The 18,494-nt window shown below is 37.6% G+C and overlaps 1 protein-coding gene across 1 annotated transcript in view; it reads left to right on the top strand.

Moving 5' to 3' along the window:
* The window catches only part of LOC139712416 (WD repeat-containing protein 89-like), a 79,986-nt gene that overhangs the window by 14,148 nt on the left and 47,344 nt on the right, over positions 1–18,494 (top strand). The window contains exon 3 of the mRNA XM_071624237.1: positions 16,737–16,837. Coding sequence (XP_071480338.1) covers positions 16,737–16,837 — 101 coding nt within the window. The remainder of the gene's footprint in view (positions 1–16,736; positions 16,838–18,494) is intronic.

The following is an 18,494-nucleotide window of genomic DNA, read 5'->3' as shown; positions in this document are numbered from 1 at the left end:
TTAAATGGAGATTTCGTCATCATCATAAAAGAATATTATAAGAAACTTCACATAAGCCCAATCTGAATAACATCAGGCAGAAAGCTGAAATACTGTAACAGTTGATGGAAAGTATGTGATCTATTATATTATCAAATGGGCAATTCATACACATTCCATGGTCTAATCCATTACTATGAATTACCTGTATGTACAGTTGTCTTCGAATCTATGATATATAATGAAATTTAGTCAAATTACAGTTATCTTATATTTTACTCGAAGGTACTGCCTTTTTCTAAATATTTGGAAAATAAGCCATCATTATACTGTGCACAGTTACTAAACTTTGTACAGAAAGAGAGAAAAATATTGCAAATGAGTTAGTTACAATTCATGCGTGCTGCAATCTAATTGGGTACATTACTAATACCATTACCAAAGGAACCTGATTGATTGCTGCCACAGTGGATCATTTGTATATATGGGTGGGATACGTCACATTATTACCTCCGCTAAGGGAGGAGGTTATGTTTGCATTACCGTTTGTTTGTTGGTTTGTTTGTTTGTGCGAGTGCAAAATAACTCAAAAAGTAGTGAACGGATTTGGATGAAACTTACAGGGAAGGTTGAAAATGACACAAGTAACAAATGATTAAATTTTGGTAGTGATCCGAGGTGGTTTTTTTTTTTTTGGGGGGGGGGAATTTATGAAGGATTTTTGATATTTTGACAGGTAGGGTCAATGAACTTGGGAGTTCAAGCTGCGCATTTTTGAGGTTTTCAAACACACACTAAAGTGCGTGCTCTAGTATTTCTGCTAGGGCGAGGTGCGCCTCGCAGCTGAGGGTTTATGACGCAACAAAGGATTCTATATTGGGAAATCGGGCGATTTTTCAGCATGTACATACCTATGGGTGGAAATCACTGGATGATTTCTATGGAAGAGCCCAAAGAGCTTTTCCCCAGTGGTGGAGAGGAGAAAAATCTCTTTGGGAAGAGCAAGATCGTCGGTGGAAAGTACAATGTAGCTGCTTGGCGGAGGTCTGCGCTCTCAGAGTGCTTTTCTAGTTCTTATTGGTACCAGCCAAGTAGCCATTAAAATTTTAGTGTCTATGAATTTGGTGGAATTCTCATAAATATGGTCTTTTCTTCCTGTCTGTGGTATTACAGTGTGCTGGTTCATCAAAGTCAACCATCTAATTCAGCTGTCTTTATTGAGTTTTTTTGAATATTTTTTTTTTTGGATACTCACCTTGTCTGCTACAGTAACATATCATTGTGACTTCACTAAAATGGCAAGCAAGATGTCCTAAGGCATTCATGTGCTTCAATCATGTTTCTCCATATAATACAGTAAGCACTCAAAGTATTTTCACTCAACTAACCGGTACTTAGTCAGAGCCTTGATTCGAATATAAAAAAAAAAAATTTTTTTTGGACTGTTGTCACTTTTTACATCATTATTAGTGTGATAAGGGTGCAAGTTTTGTTTTCAAAGATAAATCATCTTGAATTATAGATATTTTTTTTTTTAATAAGGTGTACCAGAAATGAATTACCTCATGTAAGAACATATTTGTAATGTGAAGGCAGCATATTCATGTTGACATGGGCAGTTAGGAGAAATGTCAAGCAGAGAATGGAAGTTACATTCTTTGTCCATAGTACTTGGGATTACTCACCAGGCTTGGTTTTCATCATGCAAGAGATGTGTGCTGCCGTTTCTTATTTATGAATCTCTCGTGGATTATTCACCGTGACGGTGGTGGCATCACATCGGGTGGCCGCAGCGTGATTGTCGTTCGCGGGGCCAAATTGATGCAAAGTGAAACGGACTGGAAACAAATTAGCTAGTCTCGGGCAGACTTTCCAATGCCCCGCACAGCTTATATCAATAAATGGCAGAAAAAGTGAGAGATTTCGAGACGCCGCACAAAAGCAAATGTGATCAAATTGAAGAGCGCCGCTGAGCATTGATGAAGCCACGGTTGTGTGGGTAGAGGCCCAAGTCGGTTGTGAGGGAGAGTTTTGAGACCTCAGAATCTAAATGTGAATCCAATTTTGAAACACTGCGCCCTGTGTTTTTGACTCTGTCTACTGTGCCACGGCTTCATTATCTCTATATCAGATTAACTCTTGACACTGCCAAACAATTTAAGGCGTATTTGTCCCTCTGTACTCTTTACATTTACTTGCCTCAGGTGCAGAGATGCATCATTAAGAATGTGTTTTGCAGCTGGGGTAAATAACTATTTGACACCTCGAAACTTATGTGTTAAATGTATACAGGTACACATGTTACTTTTTTTTTGGGGGGGGGGAGGGGGGATCAGGGTGTTTGTTGATGTCTACATTCGACATCATTGGCAGAGATACAAAACTGTATGAATACTGTATTATGTATCGTATGCCTTATCATATCATCTTGGATGGTTTAATTTTGCAAACTTTGCAAGTTGACTTGTATTTGTGTGTCATGGTCAGAATGTTTCTCCAAGGTGGGAAAATTGTTGACATGTGAGGAAAGACACACTCTTCCTCTTTCCATTGATACCTAATTATGTTGACAACGTCATGCATGACTGAGCAATGAACTTTAAAGACAACAATGACAAATTGCACTTTTTCCAAGTTTGCGTGTTATTGTGAAGGAGCAATGCATGTCTCACTGCATGGATGAGATCTGTCAATGAAAGTGGTCAAATCATCACGCCAGCCTGCACTACTGCAGATTCATGTTAAGGGTTTCTTCTAACGTCTTATTGTTCATAACCTTCAACATTGCCACGTTGTTGATAAACCATTATCCATTTTACTCTCTTCATATTCAAGACATGGTTGTCACTGGGAGTTATGTGTTGAATATGACCAGAGAAAAATGGACTGGGTGGGTTGGCCTCTGTGGGAGCAACCAAGTTATCGGACAAAAGGCCATGTTGAAGGTTACGGACCATAAAACGTTAGGAGAAAACCTAAACTCAAACCCTAAACACAAACCTGCATTTGTATGGGCTGGCCTATTTGGCAACTTTCATTGACAGATCTCATCCATGCAATGAGATATGATATGCATTATTCCTTCACAATAATACGCAAACTTGGAAAAAGTGCAATTTGTCATTTTTGTCATTAAAGTTCATGTGCTCAGTCATGCATGACAATTGTGAACATAATTTGGTATCAATGGAAAGAGGAAGAGCTCCCCTTCCCTTCACAACCAACACTGTGCTCTTTATAGCTGATAATTATGAAATAATTGGTAGCCCTCGAAAGTGGATAACTTTTTCTATATGCTCTGTGTATGACAGTTATACACAATATCCCATGTTTACTTAAGGTCAAGAAATCCATGCAGACCAGCCAACTAATATCTTTTTATTGAACTCATTTTTTTTTTGAACTCAGGTTTTGCCCTTAAAAGTATGTTAAATTACTGTTCATCAGTATTTTTTTTTAAGATATGTACAGAGGTATGTAGACTGGCCATTAGACCACTGTAGAAGTTAATTTGAACACTTCAGTTATGTATCCATTTATGGTTATTACAAAGATGCATTGGATATTTTGAGCTGTAGCAGGTACATTGTAAGCACCAACTAGCTGGCTGATCATTGGCATTTTAGTTGATACCTTTAAAATCAAGCTGCATTTTTAACAACTTTGAGGATCAATTGCAAATCAGCATATTTTTAATGTGGAGTGCAAGTGTACACTGTAGGCCTAACAGATTGGATAACACGGTGCAGTCCAGTTTTTATCTCTCAGGGCATTATTTAGCCATGAAACTTTAAATGGGTAAGCCCATGAAGTGTTAAATAGCATGATAAAAGATTGATATTACGGAGAGACTGAATTAAAGGAAGGCAGTAGAAGATGAAGAGAAAGTGTGTAGATGGGATAGGAAGTCAGGAGTTTGTGTGTGTGTGTGTGTGTGTGTGTGTGTGTGTGTTTGTGTGTGTGTGTGTGTGTGTGTGTGCGTGTGTGTACTGAAAGGAGAGTTTGAGATAGAAAGAGAAGAGATGGAAAAGGAGATGGAGAGAAAGTGAAAGGCAAAACAGGGGAGAGGTGAGAGAGGGGTACAAAATCTGGATCATAGTGCTTGCCCTAGTTTCATAGATGATGGAAATTCTTGTTTTGTTTTGTTTTTTATTACTGGGATATAGAATGACAGATACACCTAGCTCAACATTCTAATGGTAGGTGTGAGACAGGAAAGGGAATTTGGGCAGCTGAGAAATAGTAGGTCGGTATCACAATTTTGGGGATATTGAGTCATTGGTATCACATTGTAGAGCATGATCTCCTCTACATTATGGTGTCAATTGAAATTATTTCCATTTTCAGTAAAATTCAAAAAATCAGAACCACAAAGGCACTATTTTGTCCAATATTTGAAACAATGATTGTAAATCTACCTACTTTTGATTAAACAAACTCTTTATTTCATGAAAATTGATTGTTTCCTTTTATTTATGCTCAAATCCTAGAATGTGATAGTATCCTTTTGGTTTTCAGTTTTGAGTTTTCCAAGGTAGTGTACATTTCTAATCATTTTGTAGTTTGTAAAGACATTTTAAAGTCTTGAAACCATTTTTCTTTTATTGCTAGGCAAGGGAGAATGAAATCAGAAGCAGTATGTTTTTAAAAATCTGTGATACCATTATCCAACACTGCACACTGGCACTGGTCCGATGATCCCCGACCAGTAAAAATCACTGTTGGACCAGTAGCTTTTTTCAGGAATGGACTAGTAAAACATAGAAAATTGGGTACCTACTGGTCTGTCAGACAGGTCGAACCAGTAGAAAAAAAAAAAAATGGGTTATTGTGCAGCCCTGCATTATCTATGTATTATGTTGTAATTGCATCAAATCCTAGTCTACAGTTGTAGGTGATAGACTAAACTACACAATTCATGACACAGTCAATAGTGTTTTGAGTCATTGTATCACTTTGCCTTGTGGTATCAGTAGCACAATTGAAGAATCCTAGGAAGAAAGTGTGGACAGCTTTTTCATCCGTGCCTCCAGATCAGATCAAATGTTACCCAAAATGAATGCTTCATAATATATAGGGTTTTGTTTGTTGTATTCTGTTCGTGGGTACAGAGAGAGAGCCTCTCTATACGATTCTCTATTCAAGGTTGGAACTTGACATCAGTTTCCTTTACAAAATTTATACCATTTTTTGGTGCCATTAAGAGTTCAGTGTGAACTGGGTACTCTAGGTAACAGAGCAGTGCAAGATTTCACCCCCTTGGCACTTCATACCGTGTCAGTGCACTGAATTCCTGTTATCCTATGCGTTGGTGCCTGCTGGATAAGTGTGAGCCCCTCCAAGATTTAGCATAATTCTTAGTGGGTCATGCTCCTCGAATGAAGAGCCGGCGTCATTGCACCCTGTGTATGCCGGTTCTTACAAGCATTGTGCACGCATCACCACTGCATTAAAGACTGACTTGCCATCGAAGATAAACTTTACATCACACACAGTCATTGGGAAGAGGAGAAACATGCTTTTTTATGTTGCTCTGAGCTTCATTTTCTTTTATGAGTAGAATTAATCAAATTCTGAAGCCCAGTGTATACAGTGTACCATGATGTTAATTTTCAACGCTTGCAGATCAAAGGGGGGGGGGGGGGGGGGGGGGAGTTGGGATTGTTGTGATGTGATAATGCAGCTTTGTTCTCATCCTGTGAATTGAAGGATATCAGCAACAGCAAGTTTTTCACATTCTAACTTTTTCCTTCAATTTTGCCACACATTGCAATTGACATGCATCATTGACTTAGTGAGTACATGGTGTTGGGTGTGTTATAATGAGAGGGTCCATGGCAGCATACACAGTAGTAGAGCAGCTTATTTGTAATGTATACATGGTAGCAAAGACAACAACAAAAGTCACTGAATCTGTTCTTTTGTCTGTTGTTGGAAGGGAAGATGAGATGAGATGTGTAGAATCGTTGTGATACATCACCATCTGCATGCATCATCTCATTTTGAAGTGCTAAGTAATTTCATTTTGAGGAGTTTTACCTCTCATTGCTTGTGTATCCCCTATGCATTCACAGATCAGATGTTGTTATTGTTTTTGTATCTACATGTTTATGTTTGAATTTGAAACACTGCCAACTTGCTCGGTACTTGATTGTGCCATAAACCAAAATGACAACTTATCAGAATTGTGCCAGCAGCAACGGCTTACAGGTACTATTTTTAACGATGATTACGCTGCCCTCCAGTGGCGGGCCTTTTGATGTCCATCCGTAAACGCTCCTAATGTCTCCATTGCCAGCTCTCATTAAATATTTCAGGGAATTGCCCACGGTAATGGGTGGAATGCACAGTACGAGGATATTGCTTCCTTAATAGTATGTTGCAATGGATCGTGCAAGTGCACACATATGCAGTTGTACACACACACACATCAAAGGAAAAAGTGTCCTTTAATCCACTGATCATTGGCATATTTACCTTGACTTGCATTCTTGTTTTTAACTTGCAGCACTCTAATATAAAACCATAAAGGTCAGCACAAGTCATGTGCATGGTTAAGATTGGTTCAAGTTTGATGAAAAAGTTCCCAAATGATATGGCAACATTTTTTTTTGAAAGTTTATCGCTGCTATCTAAATTAGATATGAAAGAACTGAATCCAGAGGAACAGTCTTAATACTGTTACAGTGGAAGACTTTGTGTGTGTGTGTGTGTGTGTGTGTGTTTGTATTTAAGCAATTGAGACTATGCTTGTACTCTTTTTTTAAAGGAATGCCAAAATATTTGTGCATGAACATTTACAGACATTGCCATGCCACAAAGTATTTCATGTCTCTAGTCTCTTTAATAATTCTAGACAACCATCACCTGAACAGCCCATTGCTACAGGAAGATTGTAGATTATTGAACCAGGAAACTTAAATTCATCTTTCTTTATGCGTGCGCAACCTATCTCTCCAGTGTGTATATCATGATTTGTCACAACTTGTTATGCAAATATTTCATGAATAGAATATTATTAGTGTAATAATGCAGTATTGTGAAATCCATGCAGCCTTTCTAGAGCCTCCCAGCTTACTCAGTGATCATTGCTGCCATATTTATTGATCTGCACATCAACTGTAACTTGGAATTGGCTGTGTGAGCTAAAAAAAAACCCAGCCCCACAGGCAGCCAGAGAGCATGACACTTTGTAAACATTAATGGCTGCCGAAAGTTTATGATCGCATTCTTGATTACATGTCATCATAGATTAGCCAATGGAAGACGTTCTGGTCATGTTTATCAACTTTTTGTTGCTGGAGGAAGTGTATACACTGTAGATATATTGAGTACTAGATGAAGGAATTTAAACTGTGACTGGTTTAATTTGTCACAGGTGCTCACAGCCTAGAGTCTCATTTCAGTGTGAACTGTGAGATTACTACAAGTATTTTTGTTTTGTTCACTGCACAAGAAAATACTAAGTGACATTTTTTTTTCTTATTATCCTAGGAGATGTACACAACATAGTTTTAGCCAGGATTGTGATTTTTTGAAAAATGGAAAAGGAATATTTTACCTTACTCCCTCATGATGCTTTTGTTTTTATGAGACATTGATAACAAATGGTATAGATCAAACCCAATTTCATTATTGCCAAAATTGAAAGGGGTTTGGGATTTGATACTCCACATAGATTACTCACAAACCCCATCAGTTTTGGATGTTCATAAAACAATCACAGGAAACTTTCAGCCTTGTGAACTTATGCACAGTTAAAATGTGGACACTGCCAAACTCACACATGACCTGGACATTCTGTTGATTCTTCTTTGAATCCAATATTTACAAAATCATCAGATATTTGGGTAGGAATCAGCACATTGCAGGGCCTTCTCATTTGCAGCCATCAAGTAATTTTGGTCTTTTTTTTCCCTTTTTCCTTCATCTGCATTATCCTATCGATTGATTTCAGAATTCAGCTGTATAGGCTGTATATTTAGCAAAGTTGGTTTATTTTTTTTAGAATCGGGACTTCCTGACAATTTTGTGAGTGGTTAAATTTGCAAATGTGGAGTACAGTACTGAAGGTAGAAATGTATGCACGCACGTCACATTCATGTTTGGATCAGAGTTGATATTTTTATGTGCTTTTAAGTTTGTGAATAGCACCAGATTCCTTAAAGTCCCCCAAATAAAAACATTGCAAAATATTTGGCGTATCACATACAGTATGTTCTGATGTATCCATGTATCTGTCCATGCGTTAATTGTACTCGTCCGTGATGTCATGTGCTCACTCATTCCTATAAATTAGGTTGAAGTGGGAGGTATGGGGCCATTTGCTCTGAATAGATGTAATGTAGTGTCTCTGGCAATGGAATCATGCATGCGACTAGAAGATGAGAGAGCTCAGTGGTAATTAGATGCAATCCTGGAGGTTCACTGGGAAAAAATTACAGTGAAGCAAAGAAGACTCCACTGACGTAACTCACCGTGTTTTGTTAGGCACGCATGGTTGATTGCTTTTCTGTGCTGATTGGCACAGATATAGGGAAATTAATTGTCACTACCCACAGATTACTTAATCCCCCTAATCCCTATGGTATCACCATGACCTTCCTGTAGTACTGAGGTATATTGCTCTACCCAAGTGGCCTTGCTAATCTACAAGCAGGTCGCATTTGAATGGATTAGTAAATGCTGATATAAAAGCGTGGCAAGTTAAAGGGTGAGTACAGTTCTGGTCGAGGTGAAGATTTAGCTTTTAACATTTTGCGAGATATTCAGGAACCACTCTATGAGATGTCAAAGAGCATGCAGTTCTAAGGGGTATCAAAAGTTTATTCGATGAAAATCGGTTTTGAAATGGCTGATATATCCAAAAACAAGGTGAAACAAAGAGATCCTAATAAAGTTGTGGCATGTCGCCTTTTATTATTAGCACTTTTTTGGATATCTCGGCCATTTGAAAACCAATTTTCATCAAATAAACGTTGAATCCTTTTTAAAATTACATGCTCTTTCATATTTCATAAGATGCTTTTCATTATCTCACTTAGGAATGTTCAAAACATGAAACCCTACATCAACCAGTACTGTACAGTCCCTTTAAGCTGAGTGCTGGGCATACAAAGAATTGAACATGTTATAGAAATGAAGATTCTTTACATTGAAACTATGTTCGATGTTCCAGGGAGTGCTTTAGATTAGATATTGTTAGCTTTGTGGTGTTTCAATACAGAGCTACTAACTGGTATGTTTATATTAAATAGCATACACCATCAATGCAGTTTTACAATTTTCAGACTAAATCTTTTTCTTTCTTTTTTTTTTTGCCCGTTGTTATGAAGAGTTTAGCATCGGTGTGTATGATGTATGGATCCTCCAAATAGCACAGACACAATGTGAATGCTTGTACAGACTCATGATAAGTGTTGTTGGCAACAGGACGTGGACCCAATTTTGTATTTAAAAACAAAAAGGGGCTTTGTGGTCTCCTGTATAAAAAGGGAAATGAAAGCTACATATATTTTAAAGTAAAATTTAGAAGATCACAGAGGACAAAGTCTCAGCTATCAGAGCCAGATTCACATTTATTTTGTCCACAATTTGAAAATTCCATTTGCACCTGTGATATGAATTAGCATTCACTACATGAGAACTGATAAATTGCATTTCATCACGCTTAATGATTATGGGAGTTATAATGGCATACAAACAATACCCCCCCCCCCCCCAAAAAAAAAAAAAAAAAAAAAAAAATCAGTTTGATGCAGAATCTTGTATCACCACTTTCAAGCAGAATGGTTGAAGAGGAAAGATGGATAGAAAAAAAAACAAGGCAGGGAAGGGGAAGCAGAGAAGAAGAAAAAACAGAGGAGAGAGAGAGAAAGAAAGAAAGAGTAAGGGAAGGACAAGCAAAAATATATCAAAGGCGCTTGGCAAGGGTTCTAAGAAATATGAGCTTGTTTTCATGTTTTTGCTAACTGCAAAAGGAAGAAGTTTTGCATAGTAGATATGCAAGTGCTACCATTTGAATGCTTGTTGACATGCCGTATAGCTATGTGTGTGTGTGTGTGTGTGTGTGTGTGTGTGTGTGTGTGTGTATTGGTATTATGTTTGTTCTTCTTTGTGTGTGTATGTGTGTTTGTGTGTGTGTGTGTTATATGTGGGTTCATGCAGTTCTTTGGATGTATACGTACATGTGGCTTGTTGCACACAGTGGGGAGCTTAGTATAGTGAATGAACGGAAATGAATACAATTAGCATTGATTGGATCCATTCTGAGCTGATGTGGATTAGGGGCGGAGGGAATTACGGAGAGCGGGAGAAAAATTATGAGAGATGGAAAAACGCGAGAAAATCCCCAAACACATTCATCCTGATAAGATGATACCACTGGATTCATTAGGTACTAGTTTAATTTAACCAGTTCCTATTTTGAAGGTCTTCAAAGGTAAGTATGAATGAATTGATTTATTTACCAACTTGAAAATACCAGTCATGTATGAAAATAGAAAAAACAAAACAAAACATGCATGAAGCAATTTGAGCGTTGCATACAAACATGTTATGTGTTAAAAAAAGGAATAGGAACTAACAATTAGCACAATAAGGCTGGTACCTGTAAGAACTATTTGTAATAACAAAAACACACACACACACAATAAGACATGCACACACTCAAACTGATATTATGACACCTATCATGTTCCCATAGACAAAACATTAAAGAGGAAATGGTAGAGCCTACTGTTGCAATCTTCAATTAGCATCTCAATCATAATAGTTTATTTGACTTCAATTTCAATTCAGCTTCAATTCAATAAAAGCAAACATTATTCTTTTCTTGATAGTTTTAAAAAAAGATTAAAAAATCAACACATCGCATATTTTTATTTTTGCAGCATTGCTGTCAGATTGGGCTGTTTAGGCTATCATTGTGCAATCAGCCATTGTAAATTCGCATGAGTTTGACATCCTATTTATAGTCTCTGTAAAGCCACATATCCCACAAATGTATTATGGGTTTATACCACTTCACACCCACAGAGTAAGATATTCCACAGGAAATGTGCTCAGTTTTTCAAATTTTGGGAAGAAGTAGACAGATGCCTTCTATTTTGCTGGTTTTTTTTCCTGTGCCATTCTTTCGACGTTTCTCCTGCCAACAACCTGAAGTGAACTTTCAGCATCAGACGTAGAATAATCTTTGTAAATCTTGATGTTGTCTTAGCATTGGGCGTTAAGTTGCTACAGGATGAAAGCAAAGTGTACTTATCTCTGGAAATGGAGTGAATCAATCTCTCCTGCCATGAGGAGACTTGCAACATTATAGCTTCTTCTTCTTTTCAGTGTGGAGAATGCTGTGCAATATTGACTTTGATGTTATTCTCTGCTTGAGTATAGACCCTTGAGGGTGCATGAATTCTGACTGTTTTTTCTTTAATGTTTAGATCAGACACTTTGTGGTTTTATTAATGCAGATAGAGAATAAGCCAGAAAGAATACCCCTGAATACTCCTTTTGAATTCTCTCAATTATTTTAGATGAGGAACTGCCCTCTATCTGTAAGATAACATCATGGTGTAGTTTGTCTAGTTTGCCCTTTACACAGTTTACCATAAATTCTTTTTGAACAAGAAATGAAAACAAAACAAGTATGCTTAGTAAGTATGTTCCACATCCAGGAATATATGTGTGAAAATAACATGTAACTCACAAAATAAGGAAATGTTTCCGACTAAAATAAAAAATCATTGAGTTACACACAAAATAAAAATGTTGCTTACAGAAATGTATGCAACCGTGCCAACTTCCTTACTCACATATATGGTACAAATGTAAGCACTAGTGTAGCCTTTCTGACCACTCAAAAAAACCAATCCACACCTGCACCCCTCTTCCTTACCACCCCCCCCCCCCCACACACACACACACAATCACACAGTCTCATACCTATTCTCAATGCACATTAATACCAAAGCCTACTCTTTGTAAGCTGTTGTATGCCATAGGCAAGAGGCCCATAATCATAAGGCCAGAAGCCCACATATTGCCAGTTGAGAACCAGAAGGGTGTTATTGCAGTTAACCTCTGGGGTATTGAATTATTGGTATCACATTGTAGAGCTTGATATCCTCTATATTATGGTGTCATTTTAAGTTATTTTCATTTTTCAGTAAAGCATTAACAATCAAAACCACAAGGGTGCTATTGTACTCGATATTTGGGACAATGCTTATAGATTTATTACCCACTTTTGCCCGTGACAAACTATGTGTTCATGAAAATTTATTGTTTCATTTTTATTTATGATAATGCTCAAATCTTAGAATGCAATAGCGCCCTTCTGGCCCTCAGCTGATGATATGATAATACCTATCCATCACAGGAGCATGATTAAAATGTCACCTGCTGGTAGACCATACCTGCGCCAACACCTGTCAGGGTCAACCGAACTAATTTCATGCTGATAAAAGTCTCCCACTGAGAACGAGCTCAGTTTGTGATGAATTCTATACATGTATCAAACATAGTGTGTATTTGTGTGCTTCTATCTATGTGTGTATGTGTTTGTTTTAGTTTTGATGTGTGGATATTTCAAAAAAAAATTTGTTCTACCTGTTCTGAAAATATCTTGATATGCAGAATTTAGTTTGCAGGTCTTAGTTGTTGCACATGATGTTGGGCAGGTTTTGGCAAGTTTTCTGGTTGTTATGAAATGATTTGTTGCAAAGTGAAGTTTTTGATAGTGGTAGAAAGAGACATATACACTGCAAATGTATTTACTACATTTTTTTTCATTCATGACAAGAATTGTTCAAGTTTGATCATATTTACAATTGATAAATTCTAATGAAGTATTCTAAGTGTATGTAGCTGATTTAATGGTTAATTTGTTTTTTGTATGAGTGTCTTGTTATTGCCTCAACATCAGCTTACTTTTGTTTGCAGATTTTAGATTTTTATTTGCAGATCTTAAGTTTCAGTTCCACGTAACTGTGATGAATTTGTGTTGTTGTTTGTTTTTTCCAAATACTCTCATTACATTTATCTTCTGATCATGTGGTGTGCAAGTAGACAAGCAGTATGATCATGAGACATGGCTGTGTGTGTGTGTGTGTGTGTGTATGTGTGTGTGCATGTGCTTTTCTTTTGCTTGCCATGTGTATATCAATTTCATGTGTCAGTCTTTTTGGGGTTTTTTTGCATCTAGAGGTTTAATCTGAGATCCCTGGGAGGCCCACATATCAGAAGATACAGATTTGAGTCTGTTTCTCCAAGTGATAGTAAAAATTATTGTCAAGAAAGTTTTTCTGCTACAAAGAGGAAAAGCAACAACTACATGGAGCTTGAAAAGACGTCAGCTTAGATATCCCGATTCCTTGACTCGAGAGGAAACTAAAACACAGTGAAAACAAAGAAAAGAAATAGAGACGAGAAAACCCGGAAAAAAGCACCCCCAGCTTGTGATATTTTAAGACTTTCTAGAACAGAAATCACCAAGAGATATTTGCTTTACAAACAGGAAAAGGGGAGAAAAAAAAAGAACTCACATCATTTTGCTTTCCTTTGGTCTGGTTTCAGAAATCAACCCCCTCCATCTGAAAAAAGGAGGAAAAGACTAGAGAGAGAGTTACCTACAGAAAATAGTCATCCTCTTCACCCAGTTTCCATGCAGCTTGTCTCATGTAATATTCATGACTGCCTCCTGAGATGTTTGGCGAAATTTTAGGATGAAAAGAGCAGAATGACGACACCACATCTGTCATCTTAAACTGTTGCATCAACTTTCTACCTTCTCTTTAGAAATGCCCAAAATGATTCAGAATGCAGAAAAACCCCTTTTTCTTGATTGATTGATTCAGTATAGTAGTATTTACGTCGTGTGTTTGAAAAAAAAAGATAAGATTTTAAGTGAAAATCAGCAGGATTAAACCTAGCACCAGTTGTGCCTGAGAGATATTTCATGTGTTTGAGGTCACAAGCTTCATTAGAGAAGCATGTCCCTCATCAAGTGAAATCATAGAACTTGACATGGCAAAAGTATATTGGGCACAATGCTCTTTGTGATATATAACAAAAAAAAAACAACAGTGGAGTGTCATCCAAATTGAAGCATGAAGTTCATACAGTACTTTTTAGGACACTTGAACCTCATATTTTCAAAGCAACTTTCAAACAATGCATGTCTCATACTTGTCCATCACAGTCCACAATTATGAAGGTTGTTTTATGTGTGTGGGATACTGTGACGCATCAACACAAAATTCTGATGAAGGTGATTACAATTGATTTTCCATGTTTGATGTTTTAAAAGTCTCCAGATTCTAATCTTCCAAGGAATTTATTTTTTTTTTAGTTCCACATTGCTTTCAAAATCTTCTACAAATGCAGTGAGAAGGGGGGTCCAGTTGAACAGATTTTAGGGAGACTTGGCTGTTTAATTTTATATACAGTTTATATGCAGCAGCTTGGGTATTCAAACACAGTATTGGTGTATGTAGTGTAGATTTGTCCATCTATCTTTCTATCCATCTATTTGTGTAGTATACAGTTTGTATGGATATGAAGTATTTTTTTTTTTGCGTGTATTCCTGCTGAGAAAGGTTTTTGAGGTATTTTTGGAGACACTTCCTTCTTGATGTATCTCCTTAAAAACAAGGATTAAATTTTCACATTTGCCAAGCTGGAGTGGCCATACTAGGTGTCCTTGTAGAAAATATATAAAAAATATGCAAACAAAATATGCAAAAATATGTATCTTTTTACATGTATGTCTCCTTTGGTAAATAAACTTCTTCTTTTTATTTGGGGGGGGGGGGTTGTAAAAGAAACAAAAGCTTTGAAGACTGCGAGACAGGGCTATATCACTTGAACATTGAAGGATATGTTAGATTGGTACACTTGCAGATAAAGCCGTGTTGGAAACTTGCTTTTCCTATGGAAGTGGTGCAGTATCTTTGTAAAATGATTTGTATTATAGGATCTAATTTTTCTCGCATTGTCTGATGTTTTTGGCATAAATGAAAGAATTCTTAGAAGGGCACAGCATGTGATGAGTAGTCTTCCAGAGAGTTCTCCTAATGACGTGTCATGTCTGCATCGCCATGGCAAAGCTCCATCAGCCGTGATGCATCATTGCATCCTCTTGAGGTGTCCATGATGTGGAGTGAAGCTTGAAGTTTGTTCGCACAACATGGCACGCTGGTTCCGTTTTACATTGCTGTCTTCCTGTCTGTCCTTTACATTGTAGCAAGATTGCCCATTCAGGTGCAAAGTTTCCCCCTGAAAACAACCAACACTGGAATGCTTTGCTGTTTGAAAAGGTCCACAGATGTTGGCTCTTGGAATGAGACTGACGAATAGTTAATTTACGTAAAACTGTCTTAAAACTCTTTAACCCATTGAGAACAGGCTGATTTTGCTACAACACGCATTTCCCATAGACACTTGCCCGAGTATACTTGGGACTCGTCCTCAATGGATTAAGAACCTCAGCCAAGAAATAGTACTGAAGCACACGGCATGCTGCTTACCACTTGCTTACATTGTATGCCTTACATCTTCAGTTTCCTTATACCATAAAAGACAAGATGCCATCCTTTCTTTAACCCTTTGGATATGGATTGATTTTGCTATAACATGCATTTTCCATAGACACCTACCTGAATCTACTCAGGACTCGTCTTCAACGGGTTAATGGAGTATTAATGCATCAGATAAATTTAAGTGAAGTTGAAATGATAATAATCTCTTTTTTTTTTGGCTGTTTCCTTGCTATGCAGATAAAGTGGCAAATTTGAGAGTGTTATATACCCGTTGTCCACAAGATTCTTTAATAAATTCCTGTAGATTATGGGAACTGAAATGTTCTTGTATGGAGTGGGTTTGGGCTTCTTGGAAAAGTCACCAGATATGTGACATTTCCTTTCAGTGATTGTTTTGATTACAGTATTGCTTTTCTGCTGCCATTTTTTCTTCATTTTCTGCTGTATTTTTATAATTTCTTACCTTCTATTGAAGTACAGACACTGTATCTTGTATGTATGTATCTGTATCTTTCCTCAACTAGAAAATATAGAATCTTTCTGGAAAGACATATTTTTCTTGGTTTGCTGTGATTAATAGCAATTAGGCCAGCATCAGAAACATTTGCCTTGTGGTGAGATGTCTTTCATACTCAGTATCACCCGCCTGAGCAAGTAAAAACTAGGAGAATAACCAATTTTTAAATGTGTTTAGAAACATGTTTCTTTCAGATGTTCTTATTTTCTTTATTTTTGTAAGTTTAAAAGCAAGCTGAAATCATATTTCTTGATACACATCTCGCAATCATTTTTTGATCACTTGTGGTCTATATGCGGGATCTCTAGGGAGTTTGATATGAGACAGAGGAGTCTGTGATGTAGCATCCGTGTGGAAAGTCATTTGCATGGGTGGTTGATAAGGAAACTCATTTCAATCTCCAAAGACTCTGTTCGATAAGTACACTGTATATGAGTGTGAAAAATTTGATAAAAACAGTTATTTTGGTCTAAAACCTCTCACTGAGGTTGGGTTGCCTCAGGCAAGCAGGGATCTAGATTTCTAGCCCCAGATCTTCCAAGTTGCAAAATTTTTATAATAAGCTCTGCCGGACTCTCTGTTTGTATCCCCACAGGTATATCTGACATTTTACAACTCGTTCTCATTTCCTCCTTCACTTTCCCCTCGACCAGGACTTTCTGAAGTAAAATGGCTACTTTTTTTTTCCATCTTCTTATCAGATTTGCAGGATGCGGGGAGCCACTAGCAGCCCTGGCCTGCTCCAACCACTCCATCAAACTTGTCGGCAAGGAGACCATGACATCAGCTGGAGAACTCAAAGGTTAGTTGACCTATGTTCCCTGATTAGAGAGAGAAAAAAAATGAGAGAAGAAAAGAAGAAGAAGAAGAAAAAGAAGAAGAAGAAGAAGAAGAACAGATAGAGGGAAAGAGAAAAGAAAGTGAGAAAAAGAATTCTGCTCTGATGTGTGGCAATGTTCTCTGTCTGTGTGACATTGTTGTCTTAGAATGAAAAAATTGTATATGATAAATTCAGTTGCTAAACAAAATTTCACTTTTTTCGCACAGTTAGGCCTGCATTCAGATAGATGGTTTCAATTTGAGATGTGGATTATGCAAATTTTTTCTGCTTAAATGTTTGTTGGAGACCACACATGTCAAGAGACATCCAATAAAAAACATGCTCTGGCATGCATGTGTGGAAGGTACATGATCAATGTGTCTTAAATCCGTCCATAATAGTGTAAATCTGTTCCTTTCGTAAGCAGAGGCCGACATTGCAAGAAACCTGTACGTGCTATGAGGGGATGAATACGTCAGTATGATAGGTCATGCCATCAGTGTCGGCATGTAGGGATTAATCCAGTATCATTGCAGTCTTTCAGATTTGAATGGTGGTGTAGACATGTGCGCCATCATTGTAAGATCTGTGAGATCACATTTTAATCTATTCATTACGACCTGATCCAAACCTTGCACATAATATACACCTGTACTTTCACATCCCTTGTAATGGGAGAATGTGTGTGTGTTCTCACTGTGATGACTGTGAGCGCCACTCCATAAATTCAGCGATTGTCCGATACACCGTTACCAGCTTTACAGCATTTAAGTCTTAAACCTGTGTGGCCAGACCCTCCCCATCCCCTATTACTTCCCGCCACGAAACACTCTCCTTGTGTGCTGCTTGGTGGCCTCGGCCCGCCTGAAAATGTGATTACACGATTCCCTCGGAAAAGCAATTACACGACAGCCGCACACTTTCAAGATTGATGACTCAAAAATGGGGAGCATTACTTAGCGATTGTTGAATTAGTTCGGCTAGCTTCAGCGTGCGTGAGGAGGATGATGTTGTTGAGTTGCTTGGAAAGATTAACCCTTGAGATGCTGGAAGTAAGACACTTGCAGTGTGAGATATACATTGTATAGCACCAGAAGATTTTTTGTTTTTAAGATGGCAATTTCAAGAAGAGGACAATGAAGGCCAACCTGTGTGGCTTTTTCATAATGACTCATTAAACCCTTTTGATACAGTTGAACCTCTCGTATCCGGACAAGTCGGGACCGGGTCTCATCCGGATAAGGGATTTGGCCGGATACAGGAGACTCGATGCTTTATACATGTACATATACATACACATGTACTGATGTAGCCCATTGTAGTACCACATGTAGTAATGTGTATACTGCAACCTTTTCATTGTTACATTTGGGGATGTTTCGGGATGTTGAAATGTCTGAAGGTAAGCAATTTGGAAGGAAATTTGATGCAATGTATGTTAATCATATTGGAAGTAATATGTAATTCATGTGTGTTTGGGTAGGAGTTCTCAAGGAGTTGGGAATCCCCCTTTCCTCCCGTAATCATAAAAAAAAAAAATCACGGTGAGATTGCGTCCGGATAATAGAGAGATCCGGATAAAGGGAGGCCGGATAATAGAGGTTCAACTGTACTTAATGCTTGAGATCTCTATTAACAT

The sequence above is a fragment of the Diadema antillarum genome, unplaced genomic scaffold, assembly GCF_040938485.1.
Source record: "Diadema antillarum isolate AM-2024a unplaced genomic scaffold, OU_Dant_1.0 seq00001803_RagTag, whole genome shotgun sequence".
Classification (NCBI taxonomy): domain Eukaryota; kingdom Metazoa; phylum Echinodermata; class Echinoidea; order Diadematoida; family Diadematidae; genus Diadema; species Diadema antillarum.
Note: the sequence above shows the minus strand (reverse complement) of the source record. Positions and strands in the feature narration are given on the sequence as shown.